This window comes from Gossypium hirsutum, chromosome A07 (assembly GCF_007990345.1).
Source record: "Gossypium hirsutum isolate 1008001.06 chromosome A07, Gossypium_hirsutum_v2.1, whole genome shotgun sequence".
NCBI lineage: Eukaryota > Viridiplantae > Streptophyta > Magnoliopsida > Malvales > Malvaceae > Gossypium > Gossypium hirsutum.
In genome coordinates this window covers 10,865,244-10,888,476 of record NC_053430.1, presented here as the reverse complement: position 1 = coordinate 10,888,476, position 23,233 = coordinate 10,865,244, and the positions used below count along the sequence as shown (strand labels likewise).

The 23,233-nt window shown below is 32.6% G+C and overlaps 3 protein-coding genes across 3 annotated transcripts; 2 read left to right on the top strand and 1 right to left on the bottom strand.

Moving 5' to 3' along the window:
- Positions 1-1,059: 1,059 nt before the first annotated feature.
- On the bottom strand, positions 1,060-1,632 carry LOC107898194 (tropomyosin-1-like). The gene has a single exon (XM_016823727.2). It carries the CDS (start codon positions 1,630-1,632, stop codon positions 1,060-1,062), a length of 573 nt encoding a protein of 190 aa, XP_016679216.2.
- Positions 1,633-10,873: 9,241 nt separating this feature from the next.
- LOC107898418 (uncharacterized) lies at positions 10,874-11,897 on the top strand. The gene has a single exon (XM_016823900.2). The coding sequence runs from the start codon at positions 11,021-11,023 to the stop codon at positions 11,552-11,554; it is 534 nt and encodes a 177-aa protein (XP_016679389.1). The 5' UTR covers positions 10,874-11,020; the 3' UTR covers positions 11,555-11,897.
- Positions 11,898-20,083: 8,186 nt separating this feature from the next.
- On the top strand, positions 20,084-23,033 carry LOC107898416 (protein DETOXIFICATION 3). Its single transcript, XM_016823898.2, has 7 exons — positions 20,084-20,356; positions 20,451-20,995; positions 21,091-21,177; positions 21,279-21,335; positions 21,947-22,185; positions 22,361-22,566; positions 22,813-23,033. The coding sequence occupies exons 1-7, from the start codon at positions 20,117-20,119 to the stop codon at positions 22,873-22,875; spliced, it is 1,437 nt and encodes a 478-aa protein (XP_016679387.1). The 5' UTR covers positions 20,084-20,116; the 3' UTR covers positions 22,876-23,033.
- Positions 23,034-23,233: the final 200 nt, after the last annotated feature.

Genomic DNA, 23,233 nt, shown 5'->3' with positions numbered 1-23,233 from the left:
GCGTAAACTGGATTCTTTCCGTGTTAGGCCTTGAGTTGAAATCTTGTCTTGCGGAGCCCTGATGGCTGGTAGTCACCGTCCTCTGTTGGCTCACGGTGACTGGCTTGTTATAACTCTTATTATATACACTCGTGTTGTTTACCTCGTTTTCTTTCTTTCTCGGTGCTGATTTCTTGGCATTTTCCCCTGTTTCAATCTTCCCGCATCTTATCGCATTCTTTATCATCTCTCTTGACATTACTATGTCCGAGAAGCTCTTAGTAGCGCTTCCCAGCATGTGGTTGATAAATGGAGCTTTCAGAGTGTTAATAAAGAGCATAGTCGTTTCTTTCTCTAAAAGAGGTGGTTGGACTTGCGTCGCCACCTCTCTCCATCTTTGGGCGTACTGCCTGAAACTTTCATTTTGTTTTTTCTCCATGTTTTGTAACGTGATTCGATCGGGTGCTATGTCTGTCACGTGGTCGTATTGCTTCATGAAAGCTTGTGCCAAGTCTTTCCATGAATGGATTTAAGCACGCCTTAGTTGGTTGTACCATTTGCGTGTGTATCTCATGTTGCGTGTGTATCTCATGTTGCGTTTGAGAGTTTGTCGGGGTAAAACTAGAGGGGGTAAAGGGAATCTTCATTGTTATTTCCAACATTGGTCATAGGGCTCTTTCCTTTATCCGTCTTACTAGTCAGTAGTCGGGTTAGCTCTTCCATCATACTTCTTTGCGATTCCAGCATTTGATCCCTCATTTCTTACTGGATTTTAGCTAACTGTTCTTGAACTTGTGCTTGCATCTGCTCCTGCATCACTTTCTGCATTTGTTCTAGTCTTTCTAATTTTTTATCCATTGCTTAAGTTTTTCTTCTTGTACTGTAGGGATGTGCACTTGAGAGATTTTCGTTGGTTTCCAGATTACTGAAACATTTTTAATTAATTAGAATCTTTTTATGGTCTTTAATGCATACGGAGTAATGTAATGCAAATGCATGAATGCAAATGAGGTATCAATTTTGATTCAATTCCATTTAGAAAACTTGACTAGAAAATAAAAGTCTTTACATAAAATTGAGTTAAAAATAAGACTTTGCCCTAATGCTCATAGCCTTAATTTTCTTAAATAATAAGGCTAGCTCTTGCCTCCGATCTGACTCCAACTCGTATTTCACTCCCAGTATGTCCGCTTGTACTACCAAAGCTTGCAAGTAATCAACTACCTCCCGAATCTGGGTTTTGGCTTCTCCCATAATGTAATCTCTATTTCTGACTTGATCTTGCGCATGGTTAAGCTGCTCTTTCCAACGGTCCTCATTTGCCTCGAACAACTGAATCCGCATATCACAGTTTTGCAGTGATGTTTCTAATTCTTCTATTTTTCCTCTCATTTCTTCTATCTTGCTCAAGCTCGCCCTCAATTCCATTGCGGTGTTGCGGTTTCGGTATTGATGAAGAGACTTCTCGAGTTTTGCCACTCTAACCTTTAATTCACCTCGCTCATTTCTGCTTTCCAACAGACTCTTCTCTAGATCTTCATTTCGTGTCTGAGCTTCTCGGAATTTCCTTTCCCATCGATTGGCCTTGGTCTTTTCTTCTTGAATTTCATGGCGCCATTGTTCGAAAGTCTTACCTAACCCCGCAGTCTTCATAGACTGGCGTAACTTCTTATAGTCAGTTTTCAAACTGTCTAGATCCTCTTCGGCCTTAGTTTTCCCCTTTCTCCACTTTTTAGCCTCTGACCTCTAGACATCAGCGTTTAATCTTATGTGCATCTTCTCTTCTTCCAATTGTTCGATCTTTTTCCCAAGCTCTGAACTCTTCTTCTCGAAGTCTTGTTTTATAATTTCCAACTCTGACGGGGCGACTCGTAATTGTTCTACCATAGGTTGAGTATTCTCCAAGCTTGGCCTAGGAACATTATCATTAACCCTCTTCTTAAACCATCCATCATACTCGGGCGTCACCATAGAACCGACAGCCATCATCTTCATCCAACGAGTTTGCTTCCAAGCATCGGATAGCTCCCGAACTTTCTTTTTATAGTGGGCACCTTTGAAAGAGAATTCACACTGAGCAAGTTCATAGGTCGTGGGCACAAACTACCTCAATTTATATTGTCTTAATGTAAGTAATGGGGTATACCCGTAGCTCCCCAAATTCCTAACAATCGCACCCAATCAAAGTTACCACATCGATACATGATCTCATCAGGAACCATCCAATATGCTCTCCACTCGATATCCCCCTTCTTAAGGCTTTAAAGAATTTTCATCCACTTCTCCTCCAAGATATCCTCTCTCCTTTGTATGGCTGCCTCCTCTTTCAACGGGGAATAACCTTCAGCAAAGACCCGATAAGAAACCTTGTCTACTTTCCAAAAGTGCCCATGAAACCACACAATCAACAATTGTGTGCATCCAATAAACCGTCCCTCGCCCGTCTTCTGACATGTGCTCAAGGATTTGAATGTCTCAGCCAATATTGCCAGTACTGGTGTGATTCCCTTCTCAGGACGATCGAATAAGTCAGTGACTGTCTCATCCACGTGCCTTAAAGCCTTAGGAAAAATTACCAATCCATAGATGCTTAAGGTGAAGATATCGACCCTCTTTCTTTCATCTGGATGTGTTAAAACCAAATCTCTCAAATTCTCCCAAGGGATACATTTACTATCTCCCTTTTGTTGAATCCGAGCATTGACCCAAGGCTCGCTCATCCCTGAAATGTTCATCAATTTCTTCGTAAAGGTTTGACCATTAAAAACCTTGGCATAAGCTTTTCTAACTTGCATTTTTGGACACCTGAGCAGGGTAGTATATTCCTCTACGGTAGGCACTAAATCCACTTCCCCAAAAGTGAAACAGTTGTAAGCAGAATTCCAAAATTGAACCATAACTCGGAACAGGTGCTTGTTCACCTTAATATCTAGCAAGTAAGATATATCACCATAGCTTTTATAGAACAACTGTTTGGTTCCTTCATCCCAACGAGCCCAGATATCTCTCAACTCTTGCAACTCATTCTGTGCTACATTGACGCGAGTGAATTCCTGCAATTCTGATGTATATCCTTCTGTCAAGCTATCCCCTTTCTCCGATTGTAACTTCTCTGACTATGCACGGACGGCCGCATTATCCTTAACTTTACCAAGAAATTCATTCTCCATGTTAAACTTTCTAACTTAGTAATCGAATACGAATCAACACCTCCTTTAGTATGCAATGTTATGCAAAATACAATTAAAACAAGACAAGTCAGTATCAAGTGTTAATAATAAAATACAAGCAAATAAAGATAATCAAAGCGTATTTATATGGGCGACCACTACAATTAAACCTAACTCCACCTAAAGAAGGCTCTTAGGGTTCCCTATATGTGGTTTGGTTCTAGAGTAAAGAGACCCGAGCCAGCAGATTCCTCGATCCTTACCTATTATAGGCTCATATGGGTCGAGTTCGGATCAGGGGAATACATTTCCCTATGACCATGCGGAGATGAAAATCTCACAAAATCATAGGTACGGATGTATCCCGGAAGTAATCCACTAGCCCATGTGGAGGTGAAAACCTCACGAAAGCATAGTTTCTTACTCCGACTTAGAATGTGTGACCACAGCGGTCATACAATGCAATGTTATTTTACAAGACCCGAGCCATAACAATCATACAAACGAATGCAATTGAAGAAATCATGATTTTTCAAAACAAATTTTCAATCAATTGACAAAAGGACAGCAGATAATCAATTTTATAGCTTGACTCTCTTATTGAAATCCCCAGTGGAGTCGCCAAGCTGTCGAAACCATTTTTTTGAAAACGGGGATCGACTTTTTGAAAACAAAACGTGGAGTCGCCACCAATCTTTTATTTAGGTATGATTGGGTCACCTAATAACACTTTGTTTTATTAAAATCGATCTTGGCTTACGTAAACATGAGAAAATAAGTTTAGGAGTCGGTTACGTATGAGGAAGGATTAGCACCCTCACTACGCCCAAAATTGGCACCAAATCGATTAAGTATTGTCCTTATGTCTAAGTTTTAAAGCTATTTTTGAAATATGGTTCGTTTTGAAGCATTTGAATGGCTCAAGTTGGTCGTCAAAATTTTCTTGTTTCGGAGGAATACAGCATCACATCCAGCACAATAGGACACGATCCTTTATACCCTCAAAAACACGATGAGTTTTGACTTTTAAAAGTTTATATGTTGAAAACTATAAAAGAATGTCCAATTATTTAGCCCGACGAAAAAAATGAAACCCAGTACAGTAGGGCACGATTCCTCGAATTTCTAAACATTGAACATTGCCTTGTTGTAGAATTTAGAAAATATGAGTGAAATTCAAAAGGGACGTTTGATCATTTTGAACAAACGAAAAATTGCAACCCAGCACGATAGGGCACAACTCCCCGAATTGCTAAGCATCAAACATTTCCTTCGTTTTAGAGAATTTTTAAAGGCATGAGTGAAATACCAAAGGAATATTCGATTGTTTCGAACAAACAGAAAATTGCAACCCAACACGATAGGGCACGATTCTCCGAATTGCCAAACATCAAACATTGCCTTCGTTTTAAGGAATTTCTAAATGATTAATCATAAAACTGGCTTAAAACGCATTAATTTTACTTGAAATAAGATGGAAGAATTAATCTTGAAGAGTTGGACCTTATAAAACAATATTTCGTAAACCAAAAATAAAACAATGATCATGATACAATACACGCACCAGACACAATAATTGATGAATGAAGATAATGTAGCCTTATATAATCAACTAATAAAATAAACAATTGAATATGACCAACCTAAAAAATATAACCCAATTTCTATCATGTATGGAGGATAATTGATATAACGATACAGAACGAAAATGATAATATAATAATACATCACAACAAAACAAATCAAACAAAACAATACTCACAATAATGTGCTACAATAATATACAATCCAATATAACATAATTAATACGAGATATACAAAACAAAATGGAAATTAAAAGAACAATATGGTATAAAACAAAATTAAAAATAGCGATAAACATGTAATACATAACACATGAATTAATGGATTTTAAAACTAGAGATACATATGTAATCATTTAAAATATATGTTATGGAATGGATATTTTTAAATCGAATAATATACGGAGGGTTAAAGAATATTGGTTTAAAATTGACAACTTATATACAATAAAGGAGAATTAAAAAATATGCAAAGATAATAAAAGTATATAATGAAATATAATTTTAGGAACACATTAGATTCACAAATTATATATATGTAAATAAGTTTAGAATAAAAGGAAAATGCATATAAGATTAAATTAGTTTTATTATAAGTTATACAATGGGCTTAGAAACATATTTATTTATAAAAAATATAGGTATAATATACATGAGTTTAGTGATGTATGCACCAATGTTTACGTATACGTATAATAATAATTTAACTAATGTACAAAACATGTGATTTCTTTTTAATCAACAAGTATAGGTATTTAAAATATAAAAGGGGTTATATGTATGAATAATATAATACTAATAATATATAGAATAAAGTTAATTTCATTTTTGAGGTATATATATATACATATATATAATAATGCATAAAACATAGAACAATATATAAAAAGTGAAATTACAATTAATTAGACTACAGCAAATAAATAAACAAAATTATGAAATGATACAATCAATATCAATAAACACGAATAATAGAGAAAACTATAAAAATGAATCTAAACAAAACCTAATTGAAATCAAATTAAAATAAGGAGGATAATTCACAAATAAAATAAACTACTGGGGTTAAAATATAGACCCAGGCAAATGTGCGAGTAACCAAGGAGGGCCAAATGGGAAATAAAACCCTTCCATCCAAAACGCACCTTTCGATCAGGGACCTAGATGAAACAATAATGAAATTCCGAGGTGAAATTAAAAAAATAAAAAAGGGAATGGGACTACATTGAAAACGACCTCAAAAATGGAGGGACTGAGGGCGCAAATAAATCCTCAGTCCAAAAACACGCGGATCCTAGGCGGTTTTCGGGTCGGAGTTAAGGTCAGGTGATTAAACGACGCCATTTTGGGTATTGAATGTTTGCCCTAAAACGACACCATACCGAGGAGCTATAAAAGCAAAATTTTTTTTGTGAAATCATCATTTCCTCCGAGTTTCAGGAAAAAAATGGGAAAGGGGGAGTTGTTTTCTCTCTGGGGAAAAACCCAGAACCGGCCAAAGGGGTCCGACCACCTCCATCGTGGCTCCGCTGTACGGTGGCCGGAAATCGCCAAAAGCTAAGAATTTTTATTTTTTATTTTATCTAATATATATATTGTTTTTAGCAGGATAGATTCGGAATATATAAACAAATTCGGAAAAGAAAAAAAGAAAAGAAAAATGAAAAAGAAAAAAAAGTAAACCTTTGATTCTGTCTTTTATTTCTTACTGCGATTTGAGTGAATATTTTTGAGGTCTTTTGATGATGTTTCTTTTTGTATTTTACGAAGACCAAATCCGAAAAAAACAATCTCCTCTCTTCGGCTTTTATAAAGCCATTACATACATTTTTTATCATTTTCACTATTGTTTGTGTGTCTATCTTGCAGGAGTAGTTGGGGCGGTGCTGAGTAGGTGGTGGTAGACGTCGGTGGTGGATGGGACAAGGGCAAACCTAGGTGCGGCTCACCTAGGGTTTCCTTTTGATTTTTTTGAATTGAAAAATTGTGGGCTTGGTGGGCTAGGTTTAGTTTTAGATTGGTCTTTAGGTTTGAGTTTATCTGTAATTGGCTTTAGGGGTTATAGAAATGGGTTTTGAGCCGGGCAAATTGGGCTTGTAACACTTGTGTTTGAAGCCATAGTATAACATGGTAAATGGAATAAAAGCTTGGTATGTGCTTGTGAATTTAAGTTAATGTTTTAATTATATATATGAGATAGGCCAAATTGATGAATTTTGACATGTTTATAATTCGAATTTGAATGATGTTTTAATAATATAAATTGATGATATAAATGTGGTACTAATGAGGGTACATTGGTTAGACATTTAGCATGATTTTTTTGACCTGAATATTATATGATACAAAATGTTTGCAATTTTTGTCTGTTTGATCGATAAACTCCGGTAATGCTCTTTAATCCGGTTCCGGCGAGGGATACGGGTTGGGGGTGTTACATTCGTGGTGGCAAATTAGGTTCTTTCCGACAGTTAATGAGTTTGTTTTTGACATAATATAGTGTTGTGTTAATTAGTTTCGCATTTTAGTCTTTAATGTTTAATTTTGATAAAATAAGCGTTTTTACGCATGTTGTGATGACTCGTTGGGCCAATGTAAGCCTAGGGTAGGACTAAAAAGTCAATTTAGTGTGCAGGACACTATTTTCAGACAAAGGAACATTAAGGATAACACCAGTGTCGTGACACTGGCATGTACTGTCGCAACACCATATTTCGAAGTAAGAAAAATGCCTTGTGAAGTTTAGCGTCATGACATTGATGTGACAGAGGCTAAAATACTGCTAAGGGTATTTCCGTCTACAGAATGTAACTGAACTAAAGGTTGAAATCCAATATTTTATCAATCAGTCCGCAAATTGCTTTTATTTACATTAGAGCCTGCTCAAATAGAAAGCTTTTCAAATTAATACCCAAAGTTACCATTGAAACTCAAGCTTTAACATTTCCAGGTGTGACAATGTGCTAAAAAAATGGTATTGTAATGGACATGAATTTAACAAAGAATCTTAATGATGTTAACAATTCTTAAAATTTATGCCAACATTTTTATTAGAATAAAATATTTAGGTTAACTAATTGCATTATAAACATTGAAGTATCGAATTATGTCAATTACAGTATAAATATTAAATCTCAAATTTGAGTATAATGTATATAAGAGCTGAAATTCAAATTTGATCATTTTTATATAATCTAAAAAAGAGGGTCTGTAATTAAAATTTAACTATTATGATTAATAATGTAAAAAAAAAGGGGTAAGGGAACTAATAAAAGAGGGAAGTACTTAGGGGTTCCTTTTATATATAGTAGTTTAGGTTATATTGCACAAGCCAATTGATTATTTAAGCTTAATTTTATTTAATCATTTTTAATACATGAAAATAAAACTAAATAATAAGAGTTAATTATACCATATACCCCCAAACTATGATCCTTAATTTAAATTGGTCCCTAAACTTCAAAAGATTCTAATTACATCTCTAAGCTATTAATGTTAAATCAACTAAGTTCTTCCATTAGTGAAATTGTTAATTTAACCATTAAATGACATGTAAAATCTTAGGTGACATAATTTAAAATGAAATTTTTTTAAAAAAAAACTTGCCACAACTTTTAAAATTTAAAACTAAAATTAAAGTAAAATCTAAAAAGAGAGAGAATGAACAATAGTTTCTATAAAAGCTTCAAAAACCTCAAAATCTAGATATTTACAATATTCATTTTGCTTTAAATTTGGTAAAAAGACTTCTCTGGTCCCTCTCAATTTTGGAATTGAGCAAATTAGATCCTATAAAAAAAACTTGCAGCAAGTTAATCCCTATCAATTTCGAAAGTGAGCAACCAAGGACAATTAATCACGACGTTAATGTCTTTCATCAATTGTATATAATTTTGATTAATATAATTACAATTTTAGCCTTCACTATTTATATATTTTGTCATTTTGGCCTTAATTCTAAAAATTTCAACAAATTTAGCCTCAACATTTACTTATTTGCACAAATTTTGTGAGATAAATTTGTTAAATTGAGACCAAATTGACAAAATGTATAAACTTTGAGGGCTAAAATTAATATTATACCAATCAAAATCATGTATAATTGATAGAAAACATTAACTTCATGATCAATTGTCCTTACTTTCTCACTTTTGAAATTGACAGGGATTAAATTGCTATGATTTTTTTAGAGGGACCAATTTGCTCAATTTCAAAATTGAGAGGAACTAGAGAGACCTTATTACCTTTAAATTTTTCATTTCAAATTGTGGTACATAAATCCAACTTCTAATTTAACAATTAAATTAACAATTCTTAGTAACGTAAAGACTTTTTAAATATAATATCGATAGTTTAAAGATGCAATTAAAATATTTTAAAATTAATCTAAAATAAAAATCATAGTTTGAAGAGATTTGGTGGAATTAACCCGGATTATAAATAAAAGGAATTGAATAAGGAAAAATAAGGCACCAACAATCCCGTGATGCAGCAGCAATGGCAAGCATATGTATATGATGAGCTGCAATTCAATAATACTTTCAGTAACCGACACCGACAGGCACCACCACCGTCAACGCCGCCGACACGGACATCCAACTATGCCAGAAGAAAGAAAGAAAACATGTAGTGACTATATACTTGAATAATTTCATGCCAAGTCGTTGACTATTTTCATTAAAACTCACAAGCTAAGCTTCACATGAAATTTTCCCCTTTGCTTGTATTTTTAAACTATGGATATATATGAATGATCTCTCATGCCTATCTTTTAATTAAATTAAATTAATCAAAGGCATATTAATTGAATTGCAAGGAAGTTGTCATTTCAGGTCTATTGATATAATATTGATGATGCAACTTCTTCCAGATTGTAAGTCTCATAGTAATGAAATATAACTTCAATTCTGAGGGAATCTCTAAGCAAAACAAGGAAAATGAGATGGGGTCTACATGCATTATTTAATAGAGATAAGAGGATTTGAGTTCACATGCTATATATAAGTAAGGTATAATTATAGTTTCAGTCCTTCTATTATGCTAAAATTTGATCTCTACTACTAAACATAATTTGATATACATAACTATTAATTGCTGTCATTAAAAAGTTAACTAGGATAACTTTCGGTCCCTTTATTATGTTGAATTTTGATATTTAATCTTTTTACTTTAATTTCATCCTCTATTTTTATAATATTATTAAATATATTCCAATTGATATCACTACTAACTACTGTAATTAAAGTTCGTAAACAATGTTATTTGGGCTATGTTTGTTATAAGAAAATTGTCAACAAAAAAAAACATCATTTTAATGGCAGCAACATTATTATCAAATTAAACCTGCTGATGATATTATGAAAGTAAATAGATCAATTTATGTAAAATTAAAGTAGAAGTTTCCCTGACAATTGATTTGAAGGAGTAGAAGTGGACTTTTTTTCCAAATATTTGAACCAAGTTCAAAACTTAGAGTTGTTATTGTTAGGAGGGCTTTATTGAATATAGTGGTGGATATTGGCAATAAACTTTTTTTTTTGGGGGGAGGGGGGTGAACTATTTTTTAAAAAAAAATTGAGGGTTTTAATGAGAATTTTTAAAAATTTTGATAGGTCTAATTATAAATGTTCAAAATTTTGGAGGTTTAAAGAAAATTTACAAAAAAGTTTTGAAGAGTCTAATTGAAAAAAAAAATCAAAGTTTAATGAAAAATTTCAAAATTTTTAAGGGACTACTTAAATTTTTTAAAATAATTTAAGAGTACAATTAAAATATTCAAAAAAATTTGTGGGGGCGTAGGTCTTAATGACCATCCATCGCCTGAATACCACTCTCAACTCGAATAAAATTGATTTTTTTATTATAAAATGGATGAAGGTACCTGTGATTATACACAAAAAGTAGAAGTTTCGAATTTCAACATAATAAAGGGACTAAAACCATAATTAGACCCATTGTGAAATGATTCCAACCAAATAGAGATTGTATGTAGCTTCATTGGAACTTTGACTCTCATTTTCCTTGATGCGGGACTTAGCCAGTCAATGTCAAATTGTCAACCATTTTAAAGTGGTTCCTCGTTCCTTGAAGAATCCTCCAACACATTTTTTCACCATTAATGTACATAGATGACTTTTTCCATTTCTCCATTATAAATGCATATCAACCACTCCCAAAACTTTTCAAACAAGACACAATCCTTCCCTCAATTTCCCTAAGAAATCCTCTTTAAAACCCATATTTTCTTTTAATCTCTTCCATTGAAGAAACTAGCTTTTAGAATCAAACATGGGGAACTATGTTTCTTGCACTTTATCGACCCCATTCAGCAAATCATCAAAGACCACAAAAGTGATTCTCCCAAGCGGTGAAATCAAGCAATACGAGGAACTCATCAAAGCAGCTGAGCTAATGCTAGAAATACCAAACTTCTTCGTTGTAAACTCTCGATCCCTCAAGGTGGGAACCAGGTTTTCTCCACTAAGTGCTGACGAAGATTTAGAGTTCACCAACGTTTACGTCATGTTTCCAATGAAAAGAGTGAACTCTACGGTCACAACAGCTGATATGGGAGCTTTGTTTATGGCTGTAAATTCGGTTACCAAAAAGGGGTTTGGTGGAAAAGTAAGAATATTGCCAGAAGATCAAGATAATCTAAGTGATGTTTCATTGGAAAATGAAGATAGAAGAACAATGACGAAGCTGAATTTGGATGATATTGAAGAGTTTTCAACACCAGAATTTATGCATAGATTATCAATGTCAAGGTCTAAGAAACCATTGTTAGAAACTATAGTTGAGGAGCCTATTCGTGCGAGATGAGGTCCTATATGAAGTTTCAATTTGTGGTATTATTTTCTAGTTGCGAGCTTTGTGGGCGGAATTGATTTAGGAACGTAATAGAAAACCGAAGATTCTGATGTATTGATGGAGATAGTATTTAAAATAGTTTTTTAATTATGTTTATGTTATTATATTTATCTGTAAATGATTTTTATATTTATTGTAAAAATATATTGAGGCATTGTCATTTGTGAGCAAAACACCGTCTTGTAGGATTCAATTGCAATACTTTTAAAATGTATATCCCTAAGAAGCATTAACTGAGCCTGCACTCAGCAAAAATTCGTAAATGATCGTCACACCAAAATTTAGTCCCAGCTATTTATTTCTTCTTGATTCTTGTATAATTCTTTTTATTTTGTTTGCGGATTTCTAAATACTATTGAATTTGTAATTTTTTTTTTTAAAGTTCAAATAAAAATACAAAAGCCCAACTCAGACAACATTTCTTTTTAAGTCAATATTTCCTTATATTTCATCTTTGGCTTCCAATTCTGCCAAAAATTTAGTAAAAACTTTTTAATTAGAATATTTATATTAAGGTGGTTTAGTGTTTCACATGTTATGTTATGATTCTAAGATAAGATAATATGATTTTTTCGAATGTAACCATTAGTGAGAAAGTTATTTTACAAGTATTAATTAAAATCCATAGAAAGTTGCATTATCTTATTTCATTCATTAAATACTTTTTTGATAATGTAATGATAATTTATAAAATTACCCTTATTATATAAAAATATTATTCATGTACTTAATATTTTACAATAAACTTTATTAGTAATAGATTGAGTCTTAGCTTGATTAATATTAACATTGTTTCCAGTGCAGGAAGATGTGGGTTCGAATGCGTTAAAGTACATTATCTTTTTATTTAAGGGGTGGAGGAGGAGCTATGGGTTGTTTTTAAACATTGATAAGAACATTAATTTTAATTGAAACCTTCAATCAATATACCGAAAGGGAAAGATAGGAAAACAATAAAAAATAAATATAATAGGTATACAATATACTATATAGATGATTAAATATGCCTATTGAAAATAAAACTAAAAAAAATCAAAATAAAATAAGATTAATTTTATCTTTAATATCTTTTTAACTTTCCAAACTTACATAGAAAAGTAATTTTCCCACCATTTATCATATTTATAGGAAAATATCTGCAAAGAAAAGTTAAATTAAAAAAAAAGTAATTTATTTTTGCATACTAAACATTAAAATCACACTTCAATTGATTAAATTCTTAAAAGAATTATTATATTCTATTATATCAAATGCTAACTAATAATATTTTATTAAACAAATTAGGATGAGGAATTCGTGTAAACTTTCCAATTTAATGTAGGATTTTAGTACAAGGTCCAATATAAGTTTAAATGCAAAAATGTTATTACATTTACATATGTACATTTTCGGAAATACTGTTTTTTTTTTCAGAATTTAATGCAAAAGTTTCTTAATAGCTTAGAATTAAAATGAAACAGAACTGTGTTCTATATAATATGAATAAATATATCATTTACAGTTGCATTTAATTTGTTGCTATCATTTAAATGGTGGAGTTGGGTTTAATGTGCCACTAGTTGTACGCTTGACATTCAAATATTGGGAAGTTGCGGGTTCTGTTCCAGCGTGCCTAATGTTAATGTTCGTAAGTTTCACAATTTCACTCTGCAAAGTACCGCTGTAAAATGCTGTAAAATGTGCCACGGATGTTGTTAAAGCTTATGTTGCTTAGTTTAACTTTTTATTCTTCCTGCGTTTATACAATAATGATTCAATGATTGATTAAATATTCTCATTCTATTAGGATTTTGATAAATATGTATATACTTTTAACTTGCATTTATTCTATGTGCAATAATTTTGATCAATTATAACAGGGATAGGGACATTGTTCACGGTAATATCCTGAAATGCATTTTCGATATAGTGCTAGAATATTCGCTTGGCCCAGATTTGATTCGAACGCCATTCACAGTATCACTGATGGTACAATTTGAGACTTTAATTCCCTCAACCGACTCTTCATTTTGGAACTCTCTAAGACTATCAACATTGATACCATGTCCTGGTCCACAAGTTACTCCTTTTGAAGAGTGTGCCTCGCATTTTTAGACATTTTGTAGGTATTTGATGCAACCAAAACCGAAGTAGAGGTGACGTCTTGTCCAGGAAGCACGAGACATCATGACGACACGACGAAAACGTTCCGATGAGGAAGCATGTGACGTTTCAATGACTCAACGTATTCCTCAAGCAACATAGTCACATTTTTACATCCAAGCAAGACTCTTTCTTCCACTCAAATCCTAATTACTCTAGAGAAGTTTTAGTCAGATTAATCCTCTATTTTTAGCCTATAAATAGAGCCATTATAATTCTAATAGAGGTGATCATAACATACAACGTTAGTGAAAAATCCAAGAGAATGTTTTAGAGAACTTTAAAGGGAATTTTATGTTTTAGCTAGATGATGGCGTGGGATACATTGTGTATACCAAAAGGAATGGGCGACATTGGTTTTAGAGATCTAAGGCTATTTAATTTTGCGCTTCTCGAGAGACAAGTGTGGTGGCTCATAAATCATAGAAATACCTTATGTTACCAAGTTCTTAGCTCTAAGTACTTTCCGAATGGTAATGTGTTCCACCCGAAGAGGGTCGACAAACCTTCCTTCTCATAAACGAGTATTATGAATGCGACAAAAGCTCTTAAGGCTGGTTTTGGGTGGCAAATAAGGGATTGCACGAAAGCAAGGATTGAGCTAGATAGGTGGGGTTTTAAAGGTCTTGATGGTAAATCCCTGAAGGATCCTAGTAGTGGTAGTCAGGAAAGGGTTGTGTGCGAGTTGTGGGAGCCTAGTAATCGTGCATGGGATAGGGACCGGGTTCGAGAGCTCTACAGTGACTTTTTGGGAGATTAAATTTATGCTCTACCGCTTATTAAGGATAGGCTATCAGATAGAATTATTTGGTTCCATAATAAGACCGGATGCTACTCGACAAAATCCAGTTATTCTTGGCTTATCCTTAAAAAGATTGGGTATGGGTCGCATTGACTATTTTGGTGAATCATTTGGAAGCTCCGTGTTCTCCCTAAGATTCGTATTTTTGCATGGCAGGTTGGCCATGATTTACTCCTGACAAACATTAAAATTTCCTCCGTTTATCATGGTTTTAATCACAGGTGTTTGATGTGTGGGAGTGGGGAAGAAATGACTATTCATGCCCTTAAATAGTGCCTTAAGGCCTGTGCGGTTCTTATTCTCGGTGGGATTGACAAATGTCTTCTCGACAATGAGTATGAAAGGTGCATCGATTGGCTGGAGGAGGCCACTCGACTCTTGGATAAGAAGGCCTTTAAGGACCTCATTTCAGTTTTGTGGAACATATGGAATAACCAAAATAATGCCATCTTGCGCGGCAAGGATGAAGACGCTACGATAGTGTTGGATCGGGCCAAAGCTTTAGGGGATGATTTTAGAATTCACAACTTCACAAATGCTCTGATGATTCCCATGAATCCCAGTGAACCGTATCAAGAAGTATCATGAGGACATCACTATCTTTGAGCCCAATTGTGCAAGTTTAGTGAACTACATCAAGAAGTATCTTTGAGGGCATCACTATCTTTGGTTATCGCATGGAAGAGATTATTGGCATTTTAGAGTTCTTTACCGAAGTTAAGATTAATCGGATTGGTCATATAAGCAACAGAATTGCAGACAAGCTGTGCAATTTAGCATTAAACAAAAAGTATACTCTATCCTTTGACATGGAGTATCCTTGCGATATCCATGAGTTTATAATGCTTGATTCGTGTTAATGAAAGGTAGTGGCCTTCGGGCCCATTTTTGTCCAAAAAAAAGTATAATGCTTTTTCCACACATTTTTATTTTTCTCAACATAGTTATTTAACATTCGGCCAAATATACCATTTCATATCCTTCACATATATTTTTCCTTAACATATTTCATTATTTCACTATTTAGTCCTTTATTTAATATACATTTTTATTTTACATTTGTATCCTAAATAACTTCTATACTACAACATAAACATTTAAAGAAAATAATTTAAAATCCTTGTAGTACTTACAACAAAATGGTTAAGATGATGTATCTTCTTCTTCCTTTAATCTTTGGCCTTCTCTTTTCCTTTTCCTTCAATTAGGTTCTCTCCATTCTTTTCTTTTTCTTCAATTTCATATAAAAATATATAACGATTACAAGTTAAAACTAAAATCAAATAACTTTTCTATGATAGTTTATGAAAATAAACATGTATGGCATGATAATTTCATCATCTCTTACCTTAAGCCCTTGAAAACCCAAAATCCTAACTCTTACATTTTCTCTCCTTTAACACATCTATGTTCTCTCATGAGATTAAGGTGCACACTAGCCTTATTTATAGTTTTTAGTAAAGAAATAAAAAAAAACAAAAGAAGAAGGTTTTGAACTTGGTTTGTTCAACAATGGAGGAAGAACTCAAAGGGAATAAAAGAAAGTTTGATTGAGCCTAATGGTGGGTAACGTTTGGTTAAATGAAAAAGATGACAATTTTTCATCTTTTTCTCCATTTTTCTACACAATTCTATTAAAATATCTAATAGTTTTTTAATTAAAATAGTAAAAGTGCTAATAAGTCCTCTAGCCATCCGTCTTTACACTATAGCCCATAATCATTATGCCTAATAAATATCTACTTGGCTAATTACCACTATATCCTTCCTTATCTTTTATAATTCTTAGGATGGCTCATCTTTTGGTTAAATTTCTTCTCAATCCTTCCTTCCTTCCCACCATTACTATGTATCTCTTAACTTTTTTATTTTTCTTACTTTGGCCACAACAATTTCTCTACTCTTTCAATTAAGTCAATATGTCTATTTATAATTTTCCTATATGAGTATTTTTTAATCTTCTATCGGGTTTAAATACTTCCTAATTTAACACTCAAAATTCCTATTTGTTCAATTTCAAGAATTCTGCACTAATTCCTAACCCAATTCATCACTATACCAACTCTGAGTTAAAACGCGGATATTACACTTGCAATCCATGCGGCCTTAGGTGATTTCTTTGCTTCAAATCTACCTAATTTGGCCTAACTTTTGCAAAGTGGGAATTCTTGATAGAAATTCTCCAAGGCAGCGAAAATAAAGCGAAAGCAACTCAAAACAAAATAACAACGAAAGAACAGAAAAGCCACAAAAAAGCAAAAACATGCCAAGTGTTTAAGTAAATGCTCTCAATAGTATTCAATTAATATGAAGGATTACAACCGAGTCATTACAAATGAGGGGAAATGTCTCTATTTATAGTTGAGTTCCCCAAAATAAATACAAATTGAGTTACATTGACAGTGAAGATTAGAGCCTATCTATAATTGAGATTCTTAATAGATTTACACAACCTCTTAAGATTACAAAATCAAATCTTATCATATTACAAATCTTCTAAAATTACTTGTAATACTTATCAAGGTAGCTCTAATTTTCCATAAGTGTTTTAATGGGCCACCAAGGCTTCAAGTAGAGGTGCTTCTCCACATATTCTACGAATCGGACCAGTTCAGGTGGGTCAAATGAGCCCCATTTCATCAATTGACCTCCATGGGACGCTCTTTGCGTATTCGTCACGGGTTTTGATCTTCCATGGGACGCTCTTTGTGTATTTGTCACGAATTTTGATCCGTAGCCCATGACATATAGACATTAATAAGTATCATAGTGTTTGATAACATTTTTTTTATACAATGCTTACTTTTATCCATAATCTCTCTCCAACCCTTAAATTAAAAGAATAAAGTGTTTAAGCACACTGAAACTCACACCTCTTAGCTATTGCAATAACAACCGAACCAATTGAACTAAAGCTGATGTTTGATAAGAATTAAATGGAAGGTTCGTATTTTTGCGTGTTTTTCTTTCTTTTCTATTACTTGTTTGACTTATACAAGTTCCCTGCAATTAACCTTTGAATATATGAAGGCAGGTATGACTTTGTTAAAATAATAATAATAAATGAAAAGGGAGCTTTCATTGTTTTCCACGAGAAGACTAAGGAAGATTATTTTTCTCTTGCAAATGAGTTGTTAATGGCTTTACAGTAGAACACCATAAATTTACAACTAAATTATGGCCTATTGATTTGGTATTACCCACACTTCAGAGTTAGTTTAGATTTAATTTCTCGTTGTAAGATCATTGTAAATTATAGTAAATAACTCTCGGTCATTAGTAGATCGCAAATTACTATATTATATATTAGAATCTCAATTGAATAATTTCAACGGTCAAACTGTAAATAATTTTCGTTACGTAAAAACTTATATAAAATCGAACAATTATGTAAGTTGACTAATTTTAATTCTGCAAATATCAATTATTGTTTATAATTTATTATTCATAATCATCTTTAACAACATATACAGATAAAGCCTGTTGATTCGTGTACTCGAATGCAAAGAGTATTGTAAATGATTACAACTAATCATGGTTGGGTTCTGGTTTGGATCGACCTAAAATTTTAGGTAGATTTTAGTTCTGTTTGAGTCTAAAATTTTATTCAAGTGAGACCTAGATAAAAATGTTAAACTCAAACACAGTCTGTCTGTATTAATTTTTTATATAAAAACATATTTAAAAAAATATTATAATACATCAAATATAATCCAAACATTAAAAGTAAATGTTTCCTAATAAATTAAAAAAATATTTATACTTTAAAACACTAAGATAGTTGCAACTTATCAAGTAAATACCTTTAAAGTACTAGCAACATTAACAATAAAATAAAAATTATATAATATCTAAATAATAATAACAAAATAGTAAATACAATAGCAAAATAGAATCAAAACAACAGCAAAATAGTAGCAAAAAAAAAATAGCCAGATTCAAGTCAGGTCGGGTTGGGTTTGAGCCAAAAAATCTTACCCATCTAAACGAGACTTATTTTTTTTCCCAAGCCAAATTATTAGGCCTATATTTTTTCCTAAACCCTCCCACTTTTTGGGCGGGTGACTTAGCCTACGATCAGGTCTATATATGACAAAGATAAATTACTAGGCCATTTTGATCACTCGTAGTTACTAAATTATTAGTAAGTTTACAGATCACTAGTTTTTTTTAAAAGTTTTCATATAAATTACTAGGCTATCAAAACCGTTGATGTATGACTTGTCTTATTCGCGTCACCTACAACAATTGAAAGCTTTCATTCCCCTTTTTTTCTACGGTTCAAAATTTTTCATGAACAATTTTGAATGTCATGAATCTAAGAATCAAAATCTAAACATTTTTTTTCGATAGACTTGAATTTAAGGGATGTTCTTTTACTCATCAATGGATAATGATCCACAATACTAATAATTAAATCGTCACTTGAAACTCGGTAAACAAAATTTTAAAATAAAACTCAACATCTAAATATTAAATTAAAACTTTTCAAATTATTGGATAAATTAAATGAAAAATTTTCAAATGATTTCAATAATTTTTACAATTTTTGAGATTAAATCACCAAAATTTCATTGTTTTCCTACACCAGCATTAGGATTGATTTTACAAGACCTGCACCAAACTTGAAAAGGAAAACCACCATGAAACAATAAAATAAAATATAGTAAATATCCAAACCACTACGAAACAATAACGTAAAATATAGTAAATGTCCAATCTTTTGCACAGACTCTATAAAAACATCAATAATTAATTACATGAGGACATATACAAATAGAACTGTTTAGCTAAAAATATTAATAATAAAACCAAGCGGATCACATTGATAGTGACTGATAGATTCCATCTAAGGAAACTTTATTATTAATCACAAAAATGTCAAACAAAAAAAGTTTCTTTCTTTTGCTCTGTGTGTATTGATTTTTTTTTCAATCAATTTTTTAGTAATTCAATTATTAATATTTTTCTTATCATTTAATTATAAAAATTATAAAATAGTCACTTAAGTATTTAATTTTATCTTTTTTATCATCTTATGAAAATTTTTTATAATTATCAATATTTATAAATTATGTCAATTTAATCTTAATCCTGAAGAGAATTAATCTTAATCACCATTTACACATTATATAATTTGATTTTTTTTACAATTGTGTTTTTATTAGTGCCATTGAGGATTAATTTTAAAAGAATAAGAAAAGATGAAAATTATTATATTATATTTTATATGTTCCTATTTTTTTATACTTTTAATGATAATTTTTTTATTTTTTTAGGTGAAAAGGTCACAAATTTTTAGGTAAAAATGTCATAAAGAAACGTAAACCCGTAAAAAAATTAAATTACACTATGTGTAAATATTGAAAGTTTGATTTTTGAAAATCATAACAAAATTGACAAAATATATAAATGTTAAGTATTAAAATTATTATTATGCAAATTTTAAAATTTATTACTAATCTGACTTACTAATGTTTGTGTTTATTTTTTCAATTAATAATGGTGATTTGAGAATCAATATAGGGGGCTTTAGGGATTTTTCTTTTCACAAATTAACAAAGAAAAAAATGGATGAGGCGTTACTTCCAAGGAAAGAAAGGAGTATCTGGGAAATACTAACATGGGAACTCACAGTGGAAGAATTCAAGAAAATAAGCTTCGTCGGTGCACCATTCATGGCGGTAGCTATGTCACAGTACCTTTTGCTGGGTGTATCGATGATGATGGCTGGACACCTTGGTGAGCTTGCACTATCTGGTGTTGCCATCGCCACGGCTTTCTGCAATGTGACTGGCTTTAGTCTCCTTGTAATTGAAACTTCTCTTTCCCTTTTTAAACTCTTAATGCATGCATCAAGTTCATTACAATGGCTAACATGTTTCTACTATTTATGACTGACAGTGGGGACTTTGTGGTGCACTCGAAACCCTAAACGGACAAGCATATGGGGCAACGCAATACCATAAACTAGGAAGCTACACTTATTGTGCCATAATATGTTCTCTTCCAATTTGTCTCCCGGTGTGTCTCCTATGGATGTATATGGACAAAGTATTAGTGCTAATAGGTCAAGACCCTCAAGTTGCAGAGATAGCTAATAGATATGCCATATGTCTCATACCTGGATTATTTGGTTACGCCATTGTTCAATCACAAGTTCGTTTCTTCCAATCCCAGAGCTTGGTTCTTCCTATGATGTTTACTTCTCTTGCAACATTGTGTTTCCATATAATTGTTTGTTGGATTTTGGTATTCAAAATTGGGTTTGGAAGCAAAGGAGGGGCATTGGCTATCAGTTTCTCGAATTGGTTTAATGTTATATTGCTTGGGTTTTACATGAGATACTCACCTTCATGTGAGAAAACCCGAACCCTCCATTTGAAAGATGTTTTCTTGAGTGTCAATGAGTTCTTTCATTTTGCCATACCTTCTGCTGTAATGGCTTGGTAAACAACAAAAACATGATCCCTTTTGAGGCTGTCTCTTTTGTCATGTTTCTTTTTTATTCTTAATGTGTTGGGCTTTTTTTTTCCTAATGCAGCCTCGAATGGTGGTCGTTCGAGATTCTTGTATTAATGTCTGGACTTCTGCCAAATTCCAAGCTTGAAACATCGGTTCTTTCTATATGGTATGGTTTTTAAGTATTGAATTTTTAAGTGTAAGGATGTGTTTTGATCTTTGTTGTTTGTGATTCTACCTAGATCTAATTGCTTGCATGTTAAATTGCAGCCTTTCAAGCGACTCTTTGCATTATACTATATCGTTTGGGATTAGTGTAGCTGCCAGGTTTGATCTTTTCCATTTCAATTAGTGGATCTGAATTTTTTCTTTTAGAACTAATTTACTTTTAAAAATTGCTGGGATTTCTAACTCTTTTTGGAGAAAAAGTTTTCAAAGTAACGATTAGTCAAAGAGGACCTCAATACTTTTGGTATTATCCATGGTTAAGTTAAGATTTAGTTACGATTTAATCTCTCAAGGAGTATCTAAGTTTATAAAGCAAAAGTGTCTCATCAAATTAGACCATGCATAGCATACACTTAACTACCAAAGAAAATATAGACATTTGAATAGGAAAGTTTAGTATATAGGTCAACTTGAGGGGAGCATAGTAATCCTAGGGCTCTCCATAAAGTCATGAGAAAAAATTGTTAATTTTACTAGAGACAATATCGATCAATTGAGAAGTCCCTTATTTTGGATGAATTGGATGAATGGCACTCCGAAAACTATCTCGAAAAAAAATTGATCCCTCAACAATACTATTTAAACTTTATTTTCTTGTATCCAATATGAATATCTTCCGTATTTTCCTCACTTAATTACCTAGTAAAATATATAATTAACCTGATGTAATTGAAATTTTCTCCATTAATTGTGTGTCATCATTTCTACAGTACACGAATTTCGAATGAATTAGGAGCTGGAAATCCACAAGCGGCTCAGATAGCAACTCTAGTTTCAATGCTTATTGCACTCGTGGAAACACTCATTGCAAGTACAATCCTTCTCTGTTGCCGCCATGTTTTCGGGTATGCTTACAGCAGTGAAAACGACGTCGTAATCAAAGTAACACGAATGGTTCCATTGATCTGCCTCTCATTTATTACCGACGGTTTACATGGAGTAGCTTGCGGTTAGTATCCCCAAAAACCATTTTACAGTTAGTCACTTGAAAGCTAACATACTAAAAAGTGGTACACATAATCACACCAACTTGCTTGGTTGCTTGGTTTTTAAAATAATCGAGATTTAATGTAATTATTGAATATCTTAAATATATAAATATACTGATTTCATATTTGGCATAGGGATCGTGAGAGGTATTGGGTGGCAGCATGTTGGAGCTTATGCAAATTTAGCAGCATATTATTTGGTCGGAATTCCAGCAGGAGTTTTATGTGGTTTTGTTTTGAAGCTAAGAGGGGAAGGCCTTTGGGTTGGAATGGTGGTTGGGTCTGGTGTTCAAATGCTTCTTCTTGCCCTTGTCATTGCTTTTACAAATTGGAAGAAGCAGGTTCTTTCATATTTTATGCTTTTAAGTTCTTGAGAAATGTCCAGTTGGTCCAATTTAATTAAATAACTTATTAAAAATAAAAAATAAAAAATTGGTTTAACCAATCTGATTGATTCACGAGTCAACCGGACTGATTTTTATATGGGATCTATTCCCGCTGATTCCCTATCCGACCAACCTGTTTGGTCTCATTCTGAAAATAGTGTGGCTAAGTTCATTGATCTATATTTATATATGGCTGTGCAGGCAATCAAGGCGAGGGAGAGAATGCTTCATGGAACTTCAGCGGGCGAGAATGAATCATTTTGAATAAGTTTGGATTGTGTAAAATATGAGCATATACCTCTTATATCTAATATGATTATATTCAATTATTGTGAAATGATGGATGGAAGTTGGAAATGGTTTAGTTTATGAAATTACATAAAAGATGGAAGCTGGTCAAAGAATCCAATGCATTTTATTCAGATCACACACACTAGTCTAATATATGCATGCTTAAAAATATTAAGTTATGAATGAATGGTCAAAGTATTTTTGCATTATCAGATCATTAACCATTAATGAATAGTATTAGCAAATTTGATCCTCCAATAGTCAATAAAATCAAGTTGTTTTGAACTCTTAACATTTGACTCATCTAGTTTCTATATCATAAGATTGAACT